The sequence below is a fragment of the Triticum aestivum genome, chromosome 4A (genome assembly GCF_018294505.1).
Source record: "Triticum aestivum cultivar Chinese Spring chromosome 4A, IWGSC CS RefSeq v2.1, whole genome shotgun sequence".
Classification (NCBI taxonomy): Eukaryota; Viridiplantae; Streptophyta; class Magnoliopsida; order Poales; family Poaceae; genus Triticum; species Triticum aestivum.
In genome coordinates this window covers 496,880,667-496,900,305 of record NC_057803.1, presented here as the reverse complement: position 1 = coordinate 496,900,305, position 19,639 = coordinate 496,880,667, and the positions used below count along the sequence as shown (strand labels likewise).

Genomic DNA, 19,639 nt, shown 5'->3' with positions numbered 1-19,639 from the left:
GATCAAGCCTTCATGCTGTTGTGGAGTTATGTTGATCTAGCAGAATAGGGGTCATCGAACCCTCGACGACAACCAAAATAACCTTACCCTACATTTGGGGTCATCGAACCCTCGACGACAACCTAAACTACCCTACCCTACATTTGGGGTCATCGAACCCTCGACGACAACCAAAACAACCTTACCCTAGAATAGGGGTCATCGAACCCTCGACGACAACCTAAACTACCCTACCCTACATTTGGGGTCATCGAACCCTCGACGACAACCTAAACTACCTTACCCTAGATTTGGGGTCATCGAACCCTCGACGACAACCTAAACTACCTACTCCCTAAACAAAAACAACCAAAACCACCTACTCCCTAAACAAAAAACAAGCAAAACCACCTACTCCCTAAACAATAACTGGTACTTCTAATTATACATCTACATCTACATCACCTGCTGATGATGCTAAAATACCTCAGAAATATGGAAGACCTGGAGTACATCTACATCTACATCAATAGCATTATCCAGTAACACAAATTAATCCAGCAACACAAATTTATAGCATTATCCAGCAACACAAATTAATCCAGCAACACAAAATAATAGCATTATCCAGCAACACAAATTAATCCAGCTTAAATTCAGTACAAATGTCCTGCACTTTTAGTGCCACAAATAGCAGATAGAGTACTCTAGCAGATACAACTACAATAACATTGAATCATTCATCAACTATCTCTTTGATCTTCCAGATCTTCCCCTTGGTGGCCTCCTTCTCTTTGAACAGATCACCTATAGTGTACTCCAGGTGCCTTTTCTCTTGCTTCCACTTCTCCTTCTCCTCCAACAGCATGGCCCTCTCCTACTTGATCTTGTCCATCTCCTGCACAAGCTTCACCTTCTCTTCCTTCTCTTGGTCTCTCTCTTCCTCTGCTTTGGCCCTCAGCACTTGATGAATGTTAGTGTCTGATTTGTCAGCCAAGTTCTTTCTCTCGATTTGTTCCTTCAGGTCACTAATAACCAACCTTGCATTGCCTAACTGGGTAATTGCATCCTCCTTGTCAGCCACCATTTTGGCAAAGTCAACTTTAAAAAACCTCAGGTCATTTTCCATCTTCCTCTTCTCTTCCATTACCTTCACTACTTCTTCAGCATTAACAACATTCTGCCTCAACCTATTGGTCAACTCCTCCTCATGCATAGTCCAGATGGTATTTAAAGCTTGCTTCAATTGGACTGGCCACTCTGGGTCAATCCAGTCCACAAAGTTGCACTTGGGTACATCCTATGAATGTATGAACAAAGGAAATATAATTAAACGAATTTCTAAAAACACTAGTGATAAAAATAAAAAACAACAATCCATTAATTATCCATGTTTCTAGTACTGCATTGCCTACTCCTGGATAGCAAATATAGAGCTAAAATGATTTAAAAACAGAATGGCCACAACCTATAAGAAATTGGAAACTGCCTAATCTCAGACTTAATGTACAAAAGTACTCCACTGCCTACTGCTATTGTATCAAGATTTATGGCCAGAGATATATACTTTACTGCCTAATTTCAGACTTATTGTATCAGTCAACTCAGCACTTCAGTGGATTCACATATTTCAGACCAATTCTATCAGTAATGAATTCACATGTTTCACAAAATCACTTCAACACTTCAAGAAGTAATTGAACTGGTCAGAAAATTACCTTTTTCCCACACCCCAGGAACCTCCTGCCACTGTCAGTCCATTCAAAGGCAACAAACTTCTCACAGGGCGCACGATGCTCACAACGTGCAGGATGATTCAAAGCAATGCCGCTCCATTCCGTGCACTCCATTTTGGCAGGTACCTAGGCAGAGGGAAAATGAAGTCAATTGCTATCGGGAAGAAATTCCCCTTTCTCCCTAACCCTAACCCTAGATGCACAAGAGCAGAATCTTACCCGGCTCACATCGTCAGAGGAAGAGTCGGAACAGTCGGAAGGCTCAGACCAAGAAACCATGTCTCCCCTCCCGTCAGCGGTGCGAAGCTGCTCGCGGCGGCGGCGGCGGGAGGTGCGACGCGAGAAAGGAAGGAGCAGAGCAGAGAAGAGAGCGGTTGGGGAGGAATGCCCTAACGTGCGCACGCTGGGCTTAACTAGCGGGGTCCTAACGGCCGTTTCCGCTTTGCCGTTTGCCCTTTGCCACGTGGCTCCGACGGGTGGGCCCGATAAGTCAGATTCTCAGTTAGTCGCGGCTCACATCACGTTTAGTGGTTTTTGTTACTCACTTGCCGAGGAAGTGGTGGTTTTTTGAAATTTTTGACAAAAGTGATGATTTTGCAGTATCCTTACCACAAATGTGGTAGTTTTCAGCAATTTACTCCGTTTTGGGACACAACCCGCAGTCCATCCTCTCTGTCGCTCGCTGGCTCTCGCCCCCGCCGCTTTGCTCCGGCTCGCCGCCGCCACGCTCTGCTTCGGGCCGCTGCCTCCGCGCTCTGCTTCATGTCGCCGCCGCCGCGCTATGCTCTGGCTCGCCGCCGCCGTGCTATGCTTCGGGTATCCGCCGCCTTGCGCTGTGCTCCATCTCGCCACCTAAAAGGCTCTCCTTTCGATCCAATAAGCCGATGAGTCACCGGATACGGCGTCAGCGAGGCTGTATACGTCGTCGGCGAGGTCGGACGCGCCGGATCCCGACCACCTTGCTGCTAAAAGCTCCCCTTTGCGAGCTCAAATGAGGAGTACGACGACGGCGATGTCCTGGAGCAGCACGGGTGACCTGGACAGGGAGGAGAGTAGCAGCAAGACGAGGGACACGACTGAGTCATCGACTACTACCACACCCTCCATGCCCCGGCGCTCACAAGGTATGCTTCCTCTATCTGAATCTCTGCCCTCCCTTTATCTGAATGTCCTGTTCCTCTATCTGAATCTGATATTCTGATTACAGATTTATTGTGTGTTCATTGTGCTTTATCTGAATCTGATCCTGTTCCTCAAGTTTGCTGTTCATTGAGTGTGGAAGATACAAGTGGAAAATACAGTCCACTTGGTTTGATTCAAATTCCTTCAAAAATACAGGGGCAGAGCTCTACTAAGAATTCAAATTCATTCAAAATACTGTTCGATTGTTTCCAAAAACTGCAGACAAATTCTAGTTACAGTACATCTAGCTGATACACATCTTGGCCTAATAATACGAGCCCTGCAAAACTAAGTGCAAGTACTCTTCAAGTCCCATTTGCTCTTTTGTAAATTCAGTTAACACATTTAACACTTGGTAAATTCAGTTAACTGAGCACTTTTGTACCAACAGTAAACTAATGCTTGTAAAGAAAAAACTTGCTGCACAAATTTGGTTGAGTTTGTACCAACAGTTAACTGAATTTGACTGAATTTTTGTATCAACAGTTGCACAAACTTGTCTGCAATTTTGGTGCTGCACATACTTGGGGCTGCACAAACTTGGGGCTGTACACTGTTAACTGAATTTGACTGAACACTTTCCAAACTTAGGAGCTGTTCTCTGTTAACTGAATTTGACTGAGCACTTCCAAAAGTCGGTTCTGAGTTTCTGCACAAATTTACGCACAACATGCTGCTACAATGAAGTTGATTGAACTGAACCTATCTTGGAACTGAAATTGATTGAACTAAAAAAATTTCAAATTTTCAGGACCAGTACCAGCTCGTAGAAGCAGCGATGGGGGCGGGGATCGAAGGCGGGGGCAGCCACCAGCTAACAGCAGAGATGGGGGCGGGGATCGGAGGGTGTCGGCGTCGCCCATCACCACCATCACGCGGCGGCCGAAGTGGACCTGCGCGTCAGCGGTGGGAAACGGAATCGGGGCCGAAGTGGACCATCGCGGCGACCAGCGCGCCGGCGGTGGGCGGCGAAATCGGTGGCGGAGGTACCGCTCGTGGGTGGGCCGCGGAGGTCCTGCTCGTGGTGGGCGGCGCAGGGCCTGTTCGTGGGCGACGTCCTGGGCGGGCTCTTTGGCGACGCAGGACCGTCTCAGGCGACGGGCGGCTGGCCGTGGCGACGCGCGGGCGATGGGGGCTGGCCGTGGCGACGCCGGGCGATAGGCGGAGGTGGAAGAAGGAGACGGGGGCTTGTTTGTCAGAGCTCTGAAAGCACAATGGCGTTTTAGCAAAAACACGATTGTACTGCGCGCGCGACGAGAATTTCGGGACGGAGGGAGTATGAGATAGTCCAAACCAAAACAAGGAGTAAAATTTTACTCGAACAGCCAAGAAACTGTGCAACACAAATTCTGTAGTCAACAAAACTGAAACTGGAGTCAGTGCTTAGAACTGTAGGAGTAGTCAGTTTTCCTAATTTTACTAACAGCATATCAAAACTACATAAGTTTTGGCACCAACAAAACTGAGTACTCCATTGCTTCCATGTTCCATCACTTCAAAATTCTTGATGATGATTAAACTGAAACATCACTATATTTTCCTGCTGCTGATTAAACTGTTTCAAATTACAGGAAGATGATTAAACTGAAACTGAGTATTGCTGATTAAACTGTTTCAAATTTTCCTGCACCAACAAAAACTACAGGAGGATGATTAAACTGAAGCTGGAGTACTGCATTACAAATTTTTGCATTAAATTAAAACCGAGTACTCTGAACAATTTCGGACTCTGGAGAAATGATAGGACAGGGCTGCTTTATATATAAAGCAGGGCGAAAGCTTTTTTGGGTAATGATAGGACGCCGACACAGAGAAAATAACCATATCATCACTGGAGTTTAACCTGCTTGTTCGTCCCAATATCCACCAACATGCAGCAGTAGTCCTTCCTCATATCAATCGGGAGTGCCACGAGAGATTGGTACCTGCGCCGATCGTCCGAGGCAAGAACGCCGTAGGCTCTCAACATCTCATCGTGAGTCAACCCGGGTATCTCAAGCAGCGCCGTCAAGACATCCTGATCAGGAGAGGCCACACACTTTGTCGCCGCCGGTGGCATGTCGACAGTGTCGTTGGCGCACCGGCTTTCGCTTGCCGGCAGCTTACGGTTGCCGCTGCTCGGCGAAGTGTTGAGGTAGCCCGAGACCTGGCTGGGAAGGAAAGCATTCCCCTGATAGTGTTTGTCCTTGGAGAGGATGGTAGTTCTGAGCAGCGTCTTCCTTCTCGTGTCGACCATGGCCACCCATGTTGTCTTATCGCCGTCGTGGTGGAGGTGATCGAGCTCGGACACCAGAAAGCAGACTACGTCGGGATCTTCGATGCTCACGACGGGAAATCCATCGGCAGGCGAGGGAGAAGCCGGTAGGCGTCGAGGTCCCAGAGGTCGCTGCAGTCGACCACGGCGTCCTTCTCCCACCCCATGTCGCGACCCTTCGTCCTCCTCAGGGTCCAGGTGGTGACGGTGAATGCATGGCGAGAGAGCGCGCACTCGGTGGCGCCGGGGCCTCCGCAGCAGCAGCGAGGACAGACATGGACGAACTTCACCGTGGCGCCGCCGTCGGTGGCGGACACGCTCTGGGAGGACTCGGGCCTGTCCCAGTCCTCGCGTTGACGGACGACGGGCTCCACGGGCAGAGGCAGGTACCTCAGCTCGGGGGTCTCCTGTGACATGTCGGAGAAGACGATGCCCTTGTACAGGTCGACCCAGTAAAAGAAACGGTCGCCGACGGGGATGACCCTGTCAGTCTCCCAGTAGTCCCAACAACAGTAAGAAGTCACCTCGCCATTGTTGACGTCGTGGTGGACGCGAAGGCGCTTGATCTTCCAGTGCAGATCGCGGGACCGGAGCACGCGGAGGTCGGCTACCACCACCCCTGCCTCGCCATCATCAACAATTTTGATAAGACGGATCGCCGCCAATACAAAATCCCATAATTTTAAATAGCCGGCTATAGCTCCGCTACAGCTCCGTTATAGCTGTTTGAGCATGTTGTCACTAAATGATTTCATGTACAATTTGCCGCTATAGCCTGCTATAGCCCAGCTATAGCTGTTTTTAAGGGTCGCTATATGCCATAGCCCGCTATTTAAAACATTGAAAATCCCCATCGCCGCGTCGCAGGATGCCTGTTGTTTTCCGATCCATATTCAGCTGCTCCCGGCGGCCATGGAACCACATCTCATCACTCATGTAACAAGGGGGGAGAAGCGAGAACGACGGCGGTCGGGAGGGGTCGCCGGCATTGTAGACGAAGTAGTCGGTCGCGGTGTTCACGTACTGCTTGTCCTCCATGTGCAGACGTAAGAGTACAGAGTAGCCGTGGACCGCGATGACGCTGGGGAAGATTCGCGCCCCGTTCGGCAATAGGCCGTGGTGGAGGTTCAGGGGCGAAATCGCCGGCGGCGCGGCGAGGTGGAAGGAGACGTGGACGGGGTAGTCGGTGGAGGTGCGAGCGTACGCCACAGTCCTGGAGTCAGCGGGGCTGGGGCAGGGCCCCGCTTTCCCATGGCCATAGATAACGCCGCCATCGAACATCACCTAGCGAGGGTACTCGGCGGCGGCGACAGTGTCACACCTAACCAGCGGATTAGTGTGTCCTAGAGCTGGCGGGTGGGCCCAGCCAGCTGGCCGACAAGTGGCTGTGTGCGTAACGATAAAGGGTGGCCGCCTGTGGCTGTGTGAGGATATGCGTATGTTGACAACTCTTGTACCCGAACCCTCCCTCTGCAATTCATCCCTCCTTCCTCTCCAAGTCATCTCTTCCCCTCTCTCGCCCCGATCCGGACCCCCTTCTCTCCTCTCCCTTCCTGGGTGTTACAGTTGGTAATCAGAGCCATTCTCCGCCGAATTTTTTCTTCCTTGCTTGTTTGGGAGTCAGTAACATCCACCGCGCCAGTGTGGTTTGCTCCGGCGAGCCGCACGAAATCCGTCGCGGGGTTCGACGCCCTTTCGAGCAGGACAACGGCTCCTTCCAAGGCCTCGGTGGTGACGCGGCAAGTTCTCGCCGCCATGGACGAGGGGAACACCAACATCACCAAGATGCTGGAGACGCTGCTCGCCAGAATCGACGACCAGAAGGTGGCGCATGAGAAACATATTGAGCTCCAGGCCGCCTTCAACGCGCAGATCTCGCAGGAGATGCGCGACCTCTCGCGGCAGCTTGATCTGACCCAGGCAGACCTCGACCTCACGCGCAAGACAGTGGAAGGATCGGCCTCTCCGCCAGGCTCGGTCACCACGCATCTTCACCAGCCCGCGCAACAGCAGCAACAACCTCCACCGCCCTCCTCCTCCTCCGTCATCGCACCCCGTACCAGATCCGGCACGCCCGTCGTCTTCGCACGCGCGTCTGGGCGACCACCGCCCACCTCTCCTTCCCGTGCCACCACAGGGAGGATTCGTCGCCGCGCCGACTGCGTCTCCGACGGGCTACAACACTAACGAGTACCACAAGCTCCTGAAGCATGATTTTCCCAAGTTCGACGGCACGGCGCCATACTTGTGGCTGAATCGTTGTCTCGCCTACTTCGAACTATACAAGGTGGCTGCCCACCAGTGGGTCGCCACCGCGGCGCTCTACATCGACGGCCAGGCCGCGCACCGGCTTCAAGCGTTCCGCCAGACGCATCGCAACATCACATGGGACGTCTTCACATTGGCGATCCTGGAGGAGTTTGGCGCCGAGGAGTTTGAGGTGGTGATGCACAAGCTGCTCCAGCTCCGCCAAACAGGCACCGTCGCCGAGTACCGCGCCGCGTTCGACTAGTAGATGTACCACTTGCTCGCGCTCGATCCATCGATCAACACCAAGTTCTTCGTGACGCAGTTCCTCCTTGGCCTCAAGGACGAGCTGCGTGCCCCGATGTGTCTTCAGGCACCCTCAAGCATCACGCGCGCCTCGGTGCTCGCGCGCATCCAAGAGGAAGAGTTGGGCACGACCCGCGCGCGACCCCGCATCACACCCGCGGGCCGACCACCACCAACGACAGCCGCAGCGGCACTGCCACACCGCGCCGTGGCTGTGCCGGTTCGCGCCCAAGGAGACGAGTACGCGCGGGAGCGGCAACTACGCGATTTCCGTCGCGCGAACAATCTCTGTTTCAAGTGCGACGATCGCTACTCCAGGGAACATCGCTGCGCCCAACCCGCGCAACTGCTCACAATCAACGTGGGAGACCACATGGAGGTGCTCTCGGACGACACCATCCATGCCCTGCAGCTGCTCGATGACCCAGGCCCGGTGGCCCAACCCCCTGCCTTGGCCGCGGACGCACCAGAGTGCTGTCTTCTCTCGTCGCAGGCGCTCGACGGCACGGACTCGGTGACGACGATCAGGTTGCGCGCACTGGTGGGAAACCAAGTCATGCTCCTGCTGCTCGACTCGGGCAACACCCACAATTTCGTCAACAAGGCGTTCGTTGATCGCCTCAGCCTCGCCACGGAGGAAATGCCGCCGACCGAGGTGCGAGTGGCCAACGGCGACAAACTCACCTGCAACCGCATCGTGCCCGGCCTCAAATGGTGGATGCAGAGCCACACCTTTGAGACGCCCATATGTGAGCTGGAGATCGGTGCGTACGATGGCATTTTGGGCATGGACTGGCTCGCCCAACACAGCCCCATGACATGCCACTGGCAAGACAAGTGGGTGAAATTTCTGCACGACGGCGAAGAGGTCACGCTCCATGGTGTTCCAACCAAACCGGCCACCACACTCATGGCAGTCAGTCCCGAGGAGCTGCGCAAGATGATCGCCGGCAACGATGTCTAGGCCATGGCCATGGTGGACACCTGCGGCCCTCCAGCGCGCCAGGTTCGCAACGGCCCAAGTCAAACACCACTGGCAGATCTGCTAGAGGAATTCGCCGACGTGTTTGCGGCACCGCAAGGGCTCCCTCCCCATCGCCAGTACGACCACGCTGTCACACTGGTGGAGGGCGCGGTTCCCGCGAACACGTGCCCGTACCGCTACTCGCCGCTTCAGAAGGACGAGATCGATCGTCAGGTCAAGGAGATGCTGGACTCCGGCATGATCACGCACAGCGTCAGTCCCTACGCCGCGCCAGTGTTGCTCGTGAAGAAGAAGGACGACACCTGGCGATTCTGCGTCGACTACTGTCGCCTCAACGATGCCACTGTCAAGAACAAATTTCCCCTCCCCATCATCGACGAGCTGCTGGACGAGCTGGCCGGTGCCGCGGTGTTTTCCAAACTGGACTTGCGGGCGGGCTACCATCAGATCAGGATGCGGGAAGAAGACAAGTCCAAGACGGCGTTCAAGACACATCATGGGCATTTCCAGTTCAGGGTCATGCCGTTCGACCTCACAAACGCACCCGCCACCTTTCAGTGTCTGATGAACGCCATCTTCGGTAAGTATGTCCGCAAGTTCGTCATCATATTCTTGGATGAAATCTTGGTCTTCAGCGAGACGATGGAGGAGCACCTAGAGCACCCGCGCATCGTCTTCGAGCTGCTCCGGGCGCACCAGCTGTACGTCAAGGAATCCAAGTGCATGTTCTCCTGCGATCACATCGACTACCTCGGCCATGTGATATCCAAGGAGGGCGTGGCCACAGACAAGGAGAAGACGCAGGCCATGGAGCAGTGGCCAACGCCGACGAACGCCACGGAGTTGCGCGGGTTTCTGGGCCTCACCGGCTATTATAGAAAATTCGTGCCGCACTACGGCATCATCGCCAAGCCGCTCACGCAGCTGCTCACCAAGAAGGGCTTCTCCTGGACCGAGCAGGCGCAGGCGGCATTCGACATGCTCAAGAGCACCATGGTCACCACACCAGTCCTGGCGCTGCCCAACTTCGAGCGCCCGTTCACGATCGAGATGGACGCCTGCAACACGGGGGTTGGCGCAGTGCTGGCGCAAGATGGCCACCCGGTGGCCTACTTCAGCAAGGCGTTGGGCGTGCGCAACCAGAAGCTCTCCACTTACGAGAAAGAGTTCCTCGCCGTGATGATGGCCGTTGACAAGTGGCGCCAGTACTTGCAGCGCGGCCCCTTCGACATCGTCACAGACCACAAGTCCCTCTACAATCTTGGGGAGCAGCACCTGGAAACCGAGCTCCAGCGCAAGGCCATGGCAAAGCTGGTGGGACTCCAGTTTCGTTTCCAGTATAGACGCGGGCTGGACAATGGCGCCGCCGACGCGCTCTCCCGCATGGGTAAGCAATTCGAGGTGGCCGTGCTCTCGGCGTGCCAGCCCGCGTGGATCCAGGAGGTGGTCAACTCCTACGCCACCGACGCGGACGCTCAAGAGCGGCTGCAACAGCTCGCCCTGCACAGCCCTGACGAGCACGGCTACGAGCTCTACCGTGGCACCATCCGACGCCAAGGTCGCCTCTGGATCGGTGCCAATGCCACTCTGCGCACCAAGCTCATCGCCACGCTGCACTGCAGCGCCATGGGAGGCCATTCTGGCAGCACCACCACCTACCAGCGCGTGCGCAAACACTTCGACTGGCGCGGCCTCAAGCGCGACGTCGACGAGTTTGTGCAGCAGTGCACGGTGTGCCAGCAGGCCAAGCACGAGCACGTCAAGTTGCCGGGGCTCCTGGCCCCGCTGCCAATTCCGGCCGTGCCTTGGGAGGATCTCACAATGGACTTCGTCGAGGGCTTACCGCGCTCGGAGGGCTGCGACACGATCATGGCGGTCGTCGACCGCTTCACCAAATCCGCGCACTTCGTCCCTCTCCGCCACCCATTCAACGCCACACAAGTAGCGCGGGCATTCTGGGACAACGTGGTGAAGCCGCACGGCATCCCCTCCTCCATCGTCTCCGACCACGACAAGATCTTCACCAGTCACCTCTGGCGCGAGCTGCTCGCCGGAGCTGGTACTAAACTTCTCTACTCGACGGCCTACCACCCCCAGACGGCCGGCCAGAGTGAGCGCGTGAACCAGTGCATGGAGATGTACCTCCGTTGCACGGTCCATGACTCGCCGCACAAATGGCGCCACTGGCTGCCCATGGCAGAGTTTTGGTACAACTCGACATTCCACGCTTCTCTTCAGGGTACGCCCTTCAAGGCCCTCTACGGCAAGGAAGCAAATCTGGGCGCAATGGCGTCCTGGGAGGCATCGACAACCACGGGCGAGGAGATGGACTGGGTGGCGCACAACGCACACATCCGCGCCCAGTTGGAGCGCGCACATCCGCGCCCAGTTGGAGCGCGCGCACCGCCGGTTCAAGAAGAACGCGGATCGCAACCGCACCGAGCGCCACTTCCAGGCAGGGGAGCAAGTGCTGCTCAAGCTGCAGCCTTACGCGCAACGCTCGATGGTCAATCGCCCGTGCGCCAAGCTTGCGTTCAAGTTCTTCGGGCCCTACAAGATCAGCGAGAAGATTGGCTCGCTCGCGTACAAGCTCTACTTGCCACCAGAGAGCCAGATCCACCCTGTCTTCCACGTCTCACAATTGAAGCCCTTCACACCTGACTTCACACCGGTGTTCAGCGAACTACCCAAGGTGCCCGACCTCTCCACCACCGGCCTCTCTCCCACTCGCATCCTGGACCGGTGCATGATGAAGCTGGGGAACACGCCGATGGTACAGATCAAGGTTCAATGGGGAGCAAGGGACTCCGCACCAACGACGTGGGAGAATTACGACGTTCTTCGTCAGCGCTTTCCATCTGCGGAGCTCTGGGAGGAAGAAGACGCTGGCGACGATGTTGAAGACGAAGATGACGACGCACAGTCTTAAGGAGGGAGGAATGTCACACCTAACCAGCGGATTAGTGTGTCCTAGAGCTGGCGGGTGGGCCCAGCCAGCTGGCCGACAAGTGGCTGCGTGTGTAACGATAAAGGGTGGCCGCCTGTGGCTGTGTGAGGATATGTGTATGTTGACAACTCTTGTACCCGAACCCTCCCTCTGCAATTCATCCCTCCTTATTCCTCTCCAAGTCACCTCTTCCCCTCTCTCGCCCCGATCCGGATCCCCTTCTCTCCTCTCCCTTCCTGGGTGTTACAGACAGACGGGTCGGCGGCGGAGGCCTGGAAGGTTTCCATGTGGCAACGGCGAGATCGATTGCTGAGATCGCGATTCGACCAGCCTTTAATTCTCAGAGGATCAGTAGATTTGTTACAAAAAATGGGCGACAACATATCGACCGCCGTTGGACTTTTTTTTTTCTTTAACACAAAAGTATACATACCCTATCCCTATGAGCACATCTAAAAGATCAAGTCGATATATCATCTAGAGATTGATAGCCGCTATGGATGCCTTTGTAGTTGACGGGAACATCTCCACCCGCTGAATGCACATCATCAAAAGGCCTAAAACAAATACAGAAAATGCGAGCATCAATCAACTTTAAGACTTCAACTCCGATGGCTGAGGATACCCGTGTCCTCATAATCGTTCAACCATAGATTGGTTTGCCACTGGATTTTATCTGGGGCAGCGCGTCATTATATGCGCCTGCCACACCGTGCATTGTACAGCTAATGAGGACAGCGTGTGCAAATGTTTCCTCAGCATACTGATTTATGCATCAGTGATACAAAGCTGACTACCGCTAGTCACTACAGAAAAGGCATTTCTTGAGAAGTTGCGGGATAAGAATCAGAGAACTTGGTAAATTCGGAACCCAATACGCCTGCGGGCGCGTTCAGAGACAGTATCAGGCGATCTCTCATTTGGGTTGCCGTACATCCACACACCTCAAGTGTGGATCCTTAGATCCATGCGATCCATGCAGGTCGATCATACGATGCAAATTCATCACAGTTCAATAGTTCGAAACAAATACGATAAAGCAAAACTAATCATAGTTTGTCGATGCAATGATTTGCCTCCTTATGTTTTGGAGATTGTTGTCATAAACAGTGAGGGATTGATGTGTTTGCTAGTACACACAACATAATAGGTCCTGAAGTCATGTGAAGTTTGACACAAACTTTGAAGAAATCTCCTGCGTAGCAGCGAGGATTATCACCGAAGATTATGTTGTCGAGAGTGACCCCCAAAAATTGTTGATGCAAAGTAATTGGTTCGGTGTTCGTCCGTAGAAATTGACTGCAGTCGAGAAGTTGAAGATGAAGTAAAGACGTAGCATTTATTTAGTTCTTCTTTCTCTTTATGGAGTCATAGGACCACCGTAATATTAAGAGGGGTATCGTGTTCGAAGCTTTGATTCTATGATGCTAAACCCAATCCTACGTGAATTGAGAGAGAAATCACTTTGTGCTCCGAATAAATACTCGCCAGCCAGAGACGTTGTTCTTCTTCGCTGCATGAGATTTGATTCGAACCTAACATTACTTGTTCCTCAAGTAGTGTTACCGTTGGAATTTTCTTCTCCTTCCTATTTGTAAATGAATGATCCATGATTTAATTCATGCCACATTCATTAATATTTGTATGTCTTCCTAATATAGAAAATAATAGTAGCCACTCGCCAGTGTATTTTATTTAACAAAGGAAGACCGTTAGCATTGAGATTCATGGCCCACTATATACAGAACAATAGACTTTCTTAGTAACCTCTAATTTTACCTCATCCAGTCTTGTTTATCTCGTGTTCCCTATCTTAGCGAGAATATATTTTTCCGGATTTTCCAGCATGAATTAAATTTAAACATGGGGCACCAGTACTTAAACATCATGTTCTGGTTTTTAAGTTGTCCTTTTGTCTAATGCAAATATCATGCCTTCTGATGCCTCCATGCATTATCCTGTTGCTCTAGTTGTTTCTGCCATGTACCCATCTAAGGCATGTAATTATCTGGGCATATTTATTCAAAATTGCTACAATATACTTTCTCTTGTGGTAGTTTTTTCTCCTGTTGTACACATGCTGTATTGCATAGGCTTATATTTTTCAGCACGGCTGAAACTACTTCCTCCGTTCCGAATTACTTGTCTTAGATTTGTCTAGATACGTAAGTATCTAGCACTAAAATGAGTCTAGATACATCCGTATCTAGACAAATCCAAGACAAGTAATTCGGAACGAAGGGAGTACATACTAGATACTTCACGTGATTTGTTTTTTTTCGAAAAGGAGGCATACCCCCGGCCTCTGCATCTCTTGATGCACACAGCCATTTATTAAAAATAAGTAACTCGAAGGTTCCAACCAGAAGTCTCAACAGGAAATAAAGGTCTTACTAAACAAAGAAAAGCCACAAGCGGCCAAAAATAAAAATCACCACCGGCGCCAGAAAGACTAGGAGACTAAACATCTATCATATTATTGGACCGCCATCCAAACCGGTTGTATGTATCCCGTGCAACCATCTTCCATCGGCTGCACCCAATATCCATATGTTCCCTATGGTTCGCACGGCTGAATAATGAACACGCACGGATCCAAGTAGACGCTCTGAAGATGACCTGCAAAAAGTTGGTAATGGTTTGTCTGTTAAAGGCAACGTCATTGCGACAATTCCATAAAGACCAAAGTAATGCACATGCTCCCACTGGGATATGTGCCGCGGACTTTGGCTCCACTCCAGCCAACCAGTTATCAAACAAATGTGATATCGTGAGAGGTGGAGTTATGTTGAATGTAACATGGATAGTTCTCCAAAGCAGTTTAGCAAGCGAACATTTGATAAATAGATGTTCTATTGTTTCATCTTGATTACAAAAGCAACATCTTTTACTTCCTTCCAACGTACGCTTAGCTAAGTTATCTTTAGTAAGAATGACACCCTTATGCACAAACCACATAAATACTTTTATCTTCAAGGGCACCTTAACTTTCCAAATATGTACCATCCTCGGGATAGTCCCGGTATTAATCAAATCCGTGTACATGGATTTAACCGAGAAGATACCTGACCTGGAAAGCTTCCATTGCATAGTGTCTGGTACATCCGAAAGATTAACCTCCATTAACCTACGCACAAGATGTACCCACCTAGTCCAACGGTCACCAATAACAGACCGCCTAAACTGTATGTTAAGCGGAATAGTACCCAACACTGTAGCAACGGAAACCTCTTTCCGTTGTGCAATGTTGTATAGGGATGGATACTGCAAGGCCAGCGGCGAATCTCCTAACCACGTATCCTCTCAAAATTGAGTATCCCGTCCATTCCCGACGATAAATTTAGTCCGGTTGAAGAAAGCTATTTTCGTCCTCATAATCCCTTTTCAGAATGGTGAGTCAGACGCTTTTGCCGTAACCTGGGCTAGTATTTTGGCATAGAGATATTTGTTACGCAATAGTTGAGCCCAAACTCCATCTCTTTCTATGGATAGACGGTACAGCCATTTGCTGAGTAAACACCTATTTTTCACCTCCAAGTTTTCAATTCCCAAGCCTCCCTGGTCCTTTGGTCTACAAATTACATCCCATTTTGCCAATTGATACTTATTTTTGTTCTCATCAATTTGCCAGAAAAATCTAGATCGATAAAAATCCAATCTTTTTCGTACCCCAACCGAGACTTCAAAGAAAGAGAGGAGGAACATGGGCATACTTGTAAGTACAAAATTAATAAGCACCAATCTTCCTCCATAAGACAAAAGTTTGCCCTTCCAGCAACTCAGCCTCTTTTCGAACCGATCCTCGATACATTTCCATTCTTTATTAGGGAGCTTGCGGTGATGAATCGGAATCCCTAGATACGTGAAAGGTAACGTGCCTATTTCACACCCAAACAACTGCTTGTAAGTTTCTTGTTCTTCTCTGTGGCGCGTCCAAAGCAAAACAACTCACTTTTATTAAAATTAATCTTCAACCCTGATAGTTGTTCGAAAAGGCAAAGCAGTAACTTCATGTTTCTGGCTTTAACAAGGTCATGTTCCATGAAAATTATGGTATCATCGGCATATTGAAGAATGGACACCCCACCCTCAACCAGATGTGGGATAAGACCACCTACTTGACTGTCTTGTTTTGCTCTATTAACAAGAACAGCCAACATGTCAACCACAACATTAAAGAAAATCGGTGACATCGGGTCTCCCTATCTCAATCCTTTTAGCGTCTGGAAGTACTGACCAATGTCGTCATTTACTTTGATGCCGACACTACCTCCTTGTACAAATGATTCGACCTGCTTCCTCCAAGCCTCATCGAATCCTTTCATACGTAAGGCCTACTGTAAGAATGAACATTTCACTTTATCGTATGCCTTTTCAAAATCCACTTTGAAGACCACTCCATCGAGCTTCTTCGAGTGAATTTCGTGTAAGGTCTCATGAAGAACGACCACTCCCTCGAGAATGTGTCGACCTGGCATGAAGGCAGTCTGGGTTGGCTGTACCACCGAATGAGCAATCTGAGTCAGACGGTTTGTGCCAACCTTTGTGAAAATTTTGAAGCTCACACTGAGCAAACATATCGGCCTAAATTGCTCAATGCGAAGCACTCCCGCCTTCTTTGGTAACAACGTGATAGTCCCAAAGTTAAGCTTAAAAAGCTGAAGGTGGCCATTAAACAAATCCTGGAACATGGGCATCAAGTCGCCTTTAATAATACCCCAACATTTCTTATAGAACTCAGCTAGGAATCCATCCGGACCAGGTGCCTTATTATTTTCCATTTGGGATATCACGTCAAACACCTCCTTCTCAGGAAAAGGTGCAGTGATCACTTTGTTCTCTTCATCCTTCAGTTGAGGAATGTCGTCCACCATGCTCTCATCGAGGGTGACATAATTCTCAGCTGGGGCCCCAAAAAGCTTTTTATAATAGTTGGTAATATACATTTTAAGATTTTCATGACTAACAATCGTACCCTCATCTTGTTCAAGTTGAATGATTCTCTTCTTCCTATGTTTCCCATTGGCAATCATATGGAAAAATTGAGTGTTATTATCCCCTTGAACAACCTGGCGCACTTTCGCTCTATGTGCCCACTTCAATTCCTCTTCTCTAAGAAGCTTTGCCAGACTAACCTAAGCTTCTCTTTTAGACACTCGCTCATCCATATCCAGCGCAGTGCTTTCAGCTTTTATGTCAAGGTCATTGATAACCTTTAACAATCTTTCTTTCTCTTTTCTATAAACATCGCTATTGTTCTTAGCCCATCCTCTCAAGAACTGTCTAAGATGTCTAATCTTATACTGCCACCGATCAATATTGGACTCTCCCCTTTGTTCCGCCGCCCATTCCCTTGTGATCAACTCAAGGAAATCCTCTCTCTCGAACCACGCAGTTTCGAAAGAGAAAACATTCTTGTTTTCTTGGTGAGCCGCCTCACCAGAGTCTACAAGAAGGGGTGCATGATCAGATATTCCCCTCTGTAACGCTTGCACCGTCACAAGAGGGAATTTTTGTTCCCACTCTATACTTGTGAGTACTCTATCAAGTTTTTCATACGTCGGATTTGGAAGATTATTTGCCCACGTAAATTGCCTCCCTGTGAGATCAATCTCTCGCAGGTCCAGGCTTTCAATAATCGCATTAAACATGAATGACCATCTGCCATCAAAATTGTCATTATTTTTCTCTTCTCATCTTCTAATAATGTTAAAGTCACCACCAACGAGAACAGGTAAGTTTTCATCCCCACAAATCCTAACTAAATCTGCGAGGAAGTACGATTTTAGCTCAGGCTATGCCGCCCCATACACAGCCACTAAAGCCCACCTGAACCCGTCAGCTTTCGACCGCACATGGAACTTAACTACAAATTCCCTCCAGAATACATCTAGCACTTCTAGAGACTCGCAGTTGACACCTAGGAGGATCCCGCCAGATCTTCCCCGAGGTGGCAAACGGTGCCAATCAAAGTCAAGACCACCTGAGATCGTTCCAAGAAACTATGAAGTAAAATTATTCCTACCAGTCTCTAGCAACGCAATAAAATCAAGTTTGTAATCCCGAGATGCATCCGCCAAAAACCTACGCTTAGCCAAGTCCCTTAGACCTCTGCTATTCCAAAAAATGCCTCTCATGAATCATCGTGAAATTTCTTCCTAAACTTAAGCCTAGCACTTCGATGCACCGCAGAAAGGCCATACACCTTTTTTGCCGTTTACGCGTTGGTGCCCGAGGGAGGATCAAACAATCCGCATGACTAGTGTCCTCGGCAAGACCTACAGGTGAAGACAGAGTGGCCGCATGCCCCTCCTCTTCCAATGTCTCCTCATGTAGAAGGTTCCCAGGAACTAGATCCTCGCATAAACCCTCCAACTCACACATACCCAACTCATTAATCTCACTTTCTTGCATCGGTTTGACCGCCGCTAAATTTGTAAGCATTACCATTACTCTATCAGTTTCTAAATCAAGAAGCTCATTGATAGAAGTAACTACTTCGCGCTTGTTATCACCTAAAGAAATACCCAATTTATCCGCCCTATGCATGATATCATTTTCAGAAAAATGTAAAACGAAAATATTGGTATTTAAAGACAAACCTGTAGAAGCCTCCGTGTCGCGGATCTTGGCCATCTGCATGGCGCGGCCGAGCTGAAACTCATCCGCATCCGGCTGCTCCTGAATATGCCGGCTGGAACGCCTCCCTCCCTACGCCGGGTCTGAGATACCCCCAAAGGCCACCACCTCTGGGATAGAAAAGTCCATCCCCCGTCCAGTGTGGGCCGTGGGAGGTGACACCGAAACACCCACCACCGGCACCGGTTCCTGAACCGTTCCCATAGAAGGCGCCTCCACCGCCGTCGCCTCCTACGACACCTGTGTAGAAGTCGTGTCCCCCTGCGGAGTCGGAGTGGAAGAAAGCCCAGCCCCCTCCACCACAACCTCTGCCTCCTGCGGTCGTTGAGGTGAAGGAATAGCACGTCGATATGTGACGCCCGGATACGCCGCCGCCACGATGGAAGACTCCACAAACTCCGCCGGAGAGGGAAGAACTAAGGCCGCCTGCCTCGAGTCGCTTCCCTTAGGTGACACCGGCACCGCCAAAGCATCACCACCCTCAGAGAAAGAAAACAAGACTGGAGATAACGGAGGTAAGTCATGCTCAATGGGGTCATCTCTCTCCATCCGATCCCCCCACAGGCGCCCAGGTGCCGAGACAGCACCAAAGGACCCAAAGCGAAGTCCTGTCTTAGGCATTGATGCAGGGGCGTGGTTCGTGCTCCTCGGAGCCGTAGGGATGTGGTCATCATCCTCCAGACCAGTTCTGTGAAGCCGAGTTGGTGTCATGTAACGCCCCGGATGTAATTTACCATATTTGTATTCCAACTCTTGCCATTTTCGGCTCTAAGTTATGATATTCCCTCGTGGTTGGGTTTTGTCTTCGTTTTGCATTTTGTCCATGTCATGCATTTCATATCATGTCATCATGTGCATTGCATTTGCATACGTGTTCGTCTCATGCATCCGAGCATTTTCCCCGTTGTCCATTTTGCATTCCGGCACTCCTATGTCCTCCGGCGCCCCCTTTTGCCTATTTTCATGTGCGGGTGTTAAACGTTCTCGGATTGGACCGAGTTTTGCCAAGCGGCCTTGGTACACCACCGGTAGACCGCCTGTCAAGTTTCGTGTCATTTGGAGTTCGTTTGATACTCCAACGGTTAACCGGGGAACCGTAAAGGCCTCGTGTGTGATGCAGCCCAACAACCCTCCAAAGTGCCCCAAAACCCATCCAACCCCCCTCCATCCTCTCGGTCGTTCAATCACGATCGCGTGGCCGAAAACCGCACCTCATTTGGACTCTCCTAGCTCCCAGAATCTATAAAGAGGCCTCCCCCTCTGAAATTCGCGGGTGAAACCCTAGTCCTCCCTCTTCCTCCGCGCCGGACACATCCGGACGGCGCCGGACGCGTCCGCCGCCGCACCCCGTCCACGCACGCGCC

At 50.9% G+C, this 19,639-nt stretch overlaps 2 protein-coding genes across 2 annotated transcripts; one reads left to right on the top strand and one right to left on the bottom strand.

The window, feature by feature from the left end:
- Positions 1–587: 587 nt before the first annotated feature.
- LOC123082131 (uncharacterized) lies at positions 588–2,076 on the bottom strand. The gene is made up of 3 exons (XM_044504540.1): positions 1,935–2,076; positions 1,698–1,841; positions 588–1,279 (listed from the first exon to the last, which is right to left on the bottom strand). Exons 1-3 carry the CDS (start codon positions 1,992–1,994, stop codon positions 857–859), a joined length of 627 nt encoding a protein of 208 aa, XP_044360475.1. The 5' UTR covers positions 1,995–2,076; the 3' UTR covers positions 588–856.
- A 295-nt stretch (positions 2,077–2,371) lies between these two features.
- Positions 2,372–4,422, top strand: LOC123082130 (uncharacterized). Its single transcript, XM_044504539.1, has 2 exons — positions 2,372–2,839; positions 3,649–4,422. The coding sequence occupies exons 1-2, from the start codon at positions 2,707–2,709 to the stop codon at positions 4,056–4,058; spliced, it is 543 nt and encodes a 180-aa protein (XP_044360474.1). The 5' UTR covers positions 2,372–2,706; the 3' UTR covers positions 4,059–4,422.
- The last annotated feature ends 15,217 nt before the right edge of the window (positions 4,423–19,639 follow it).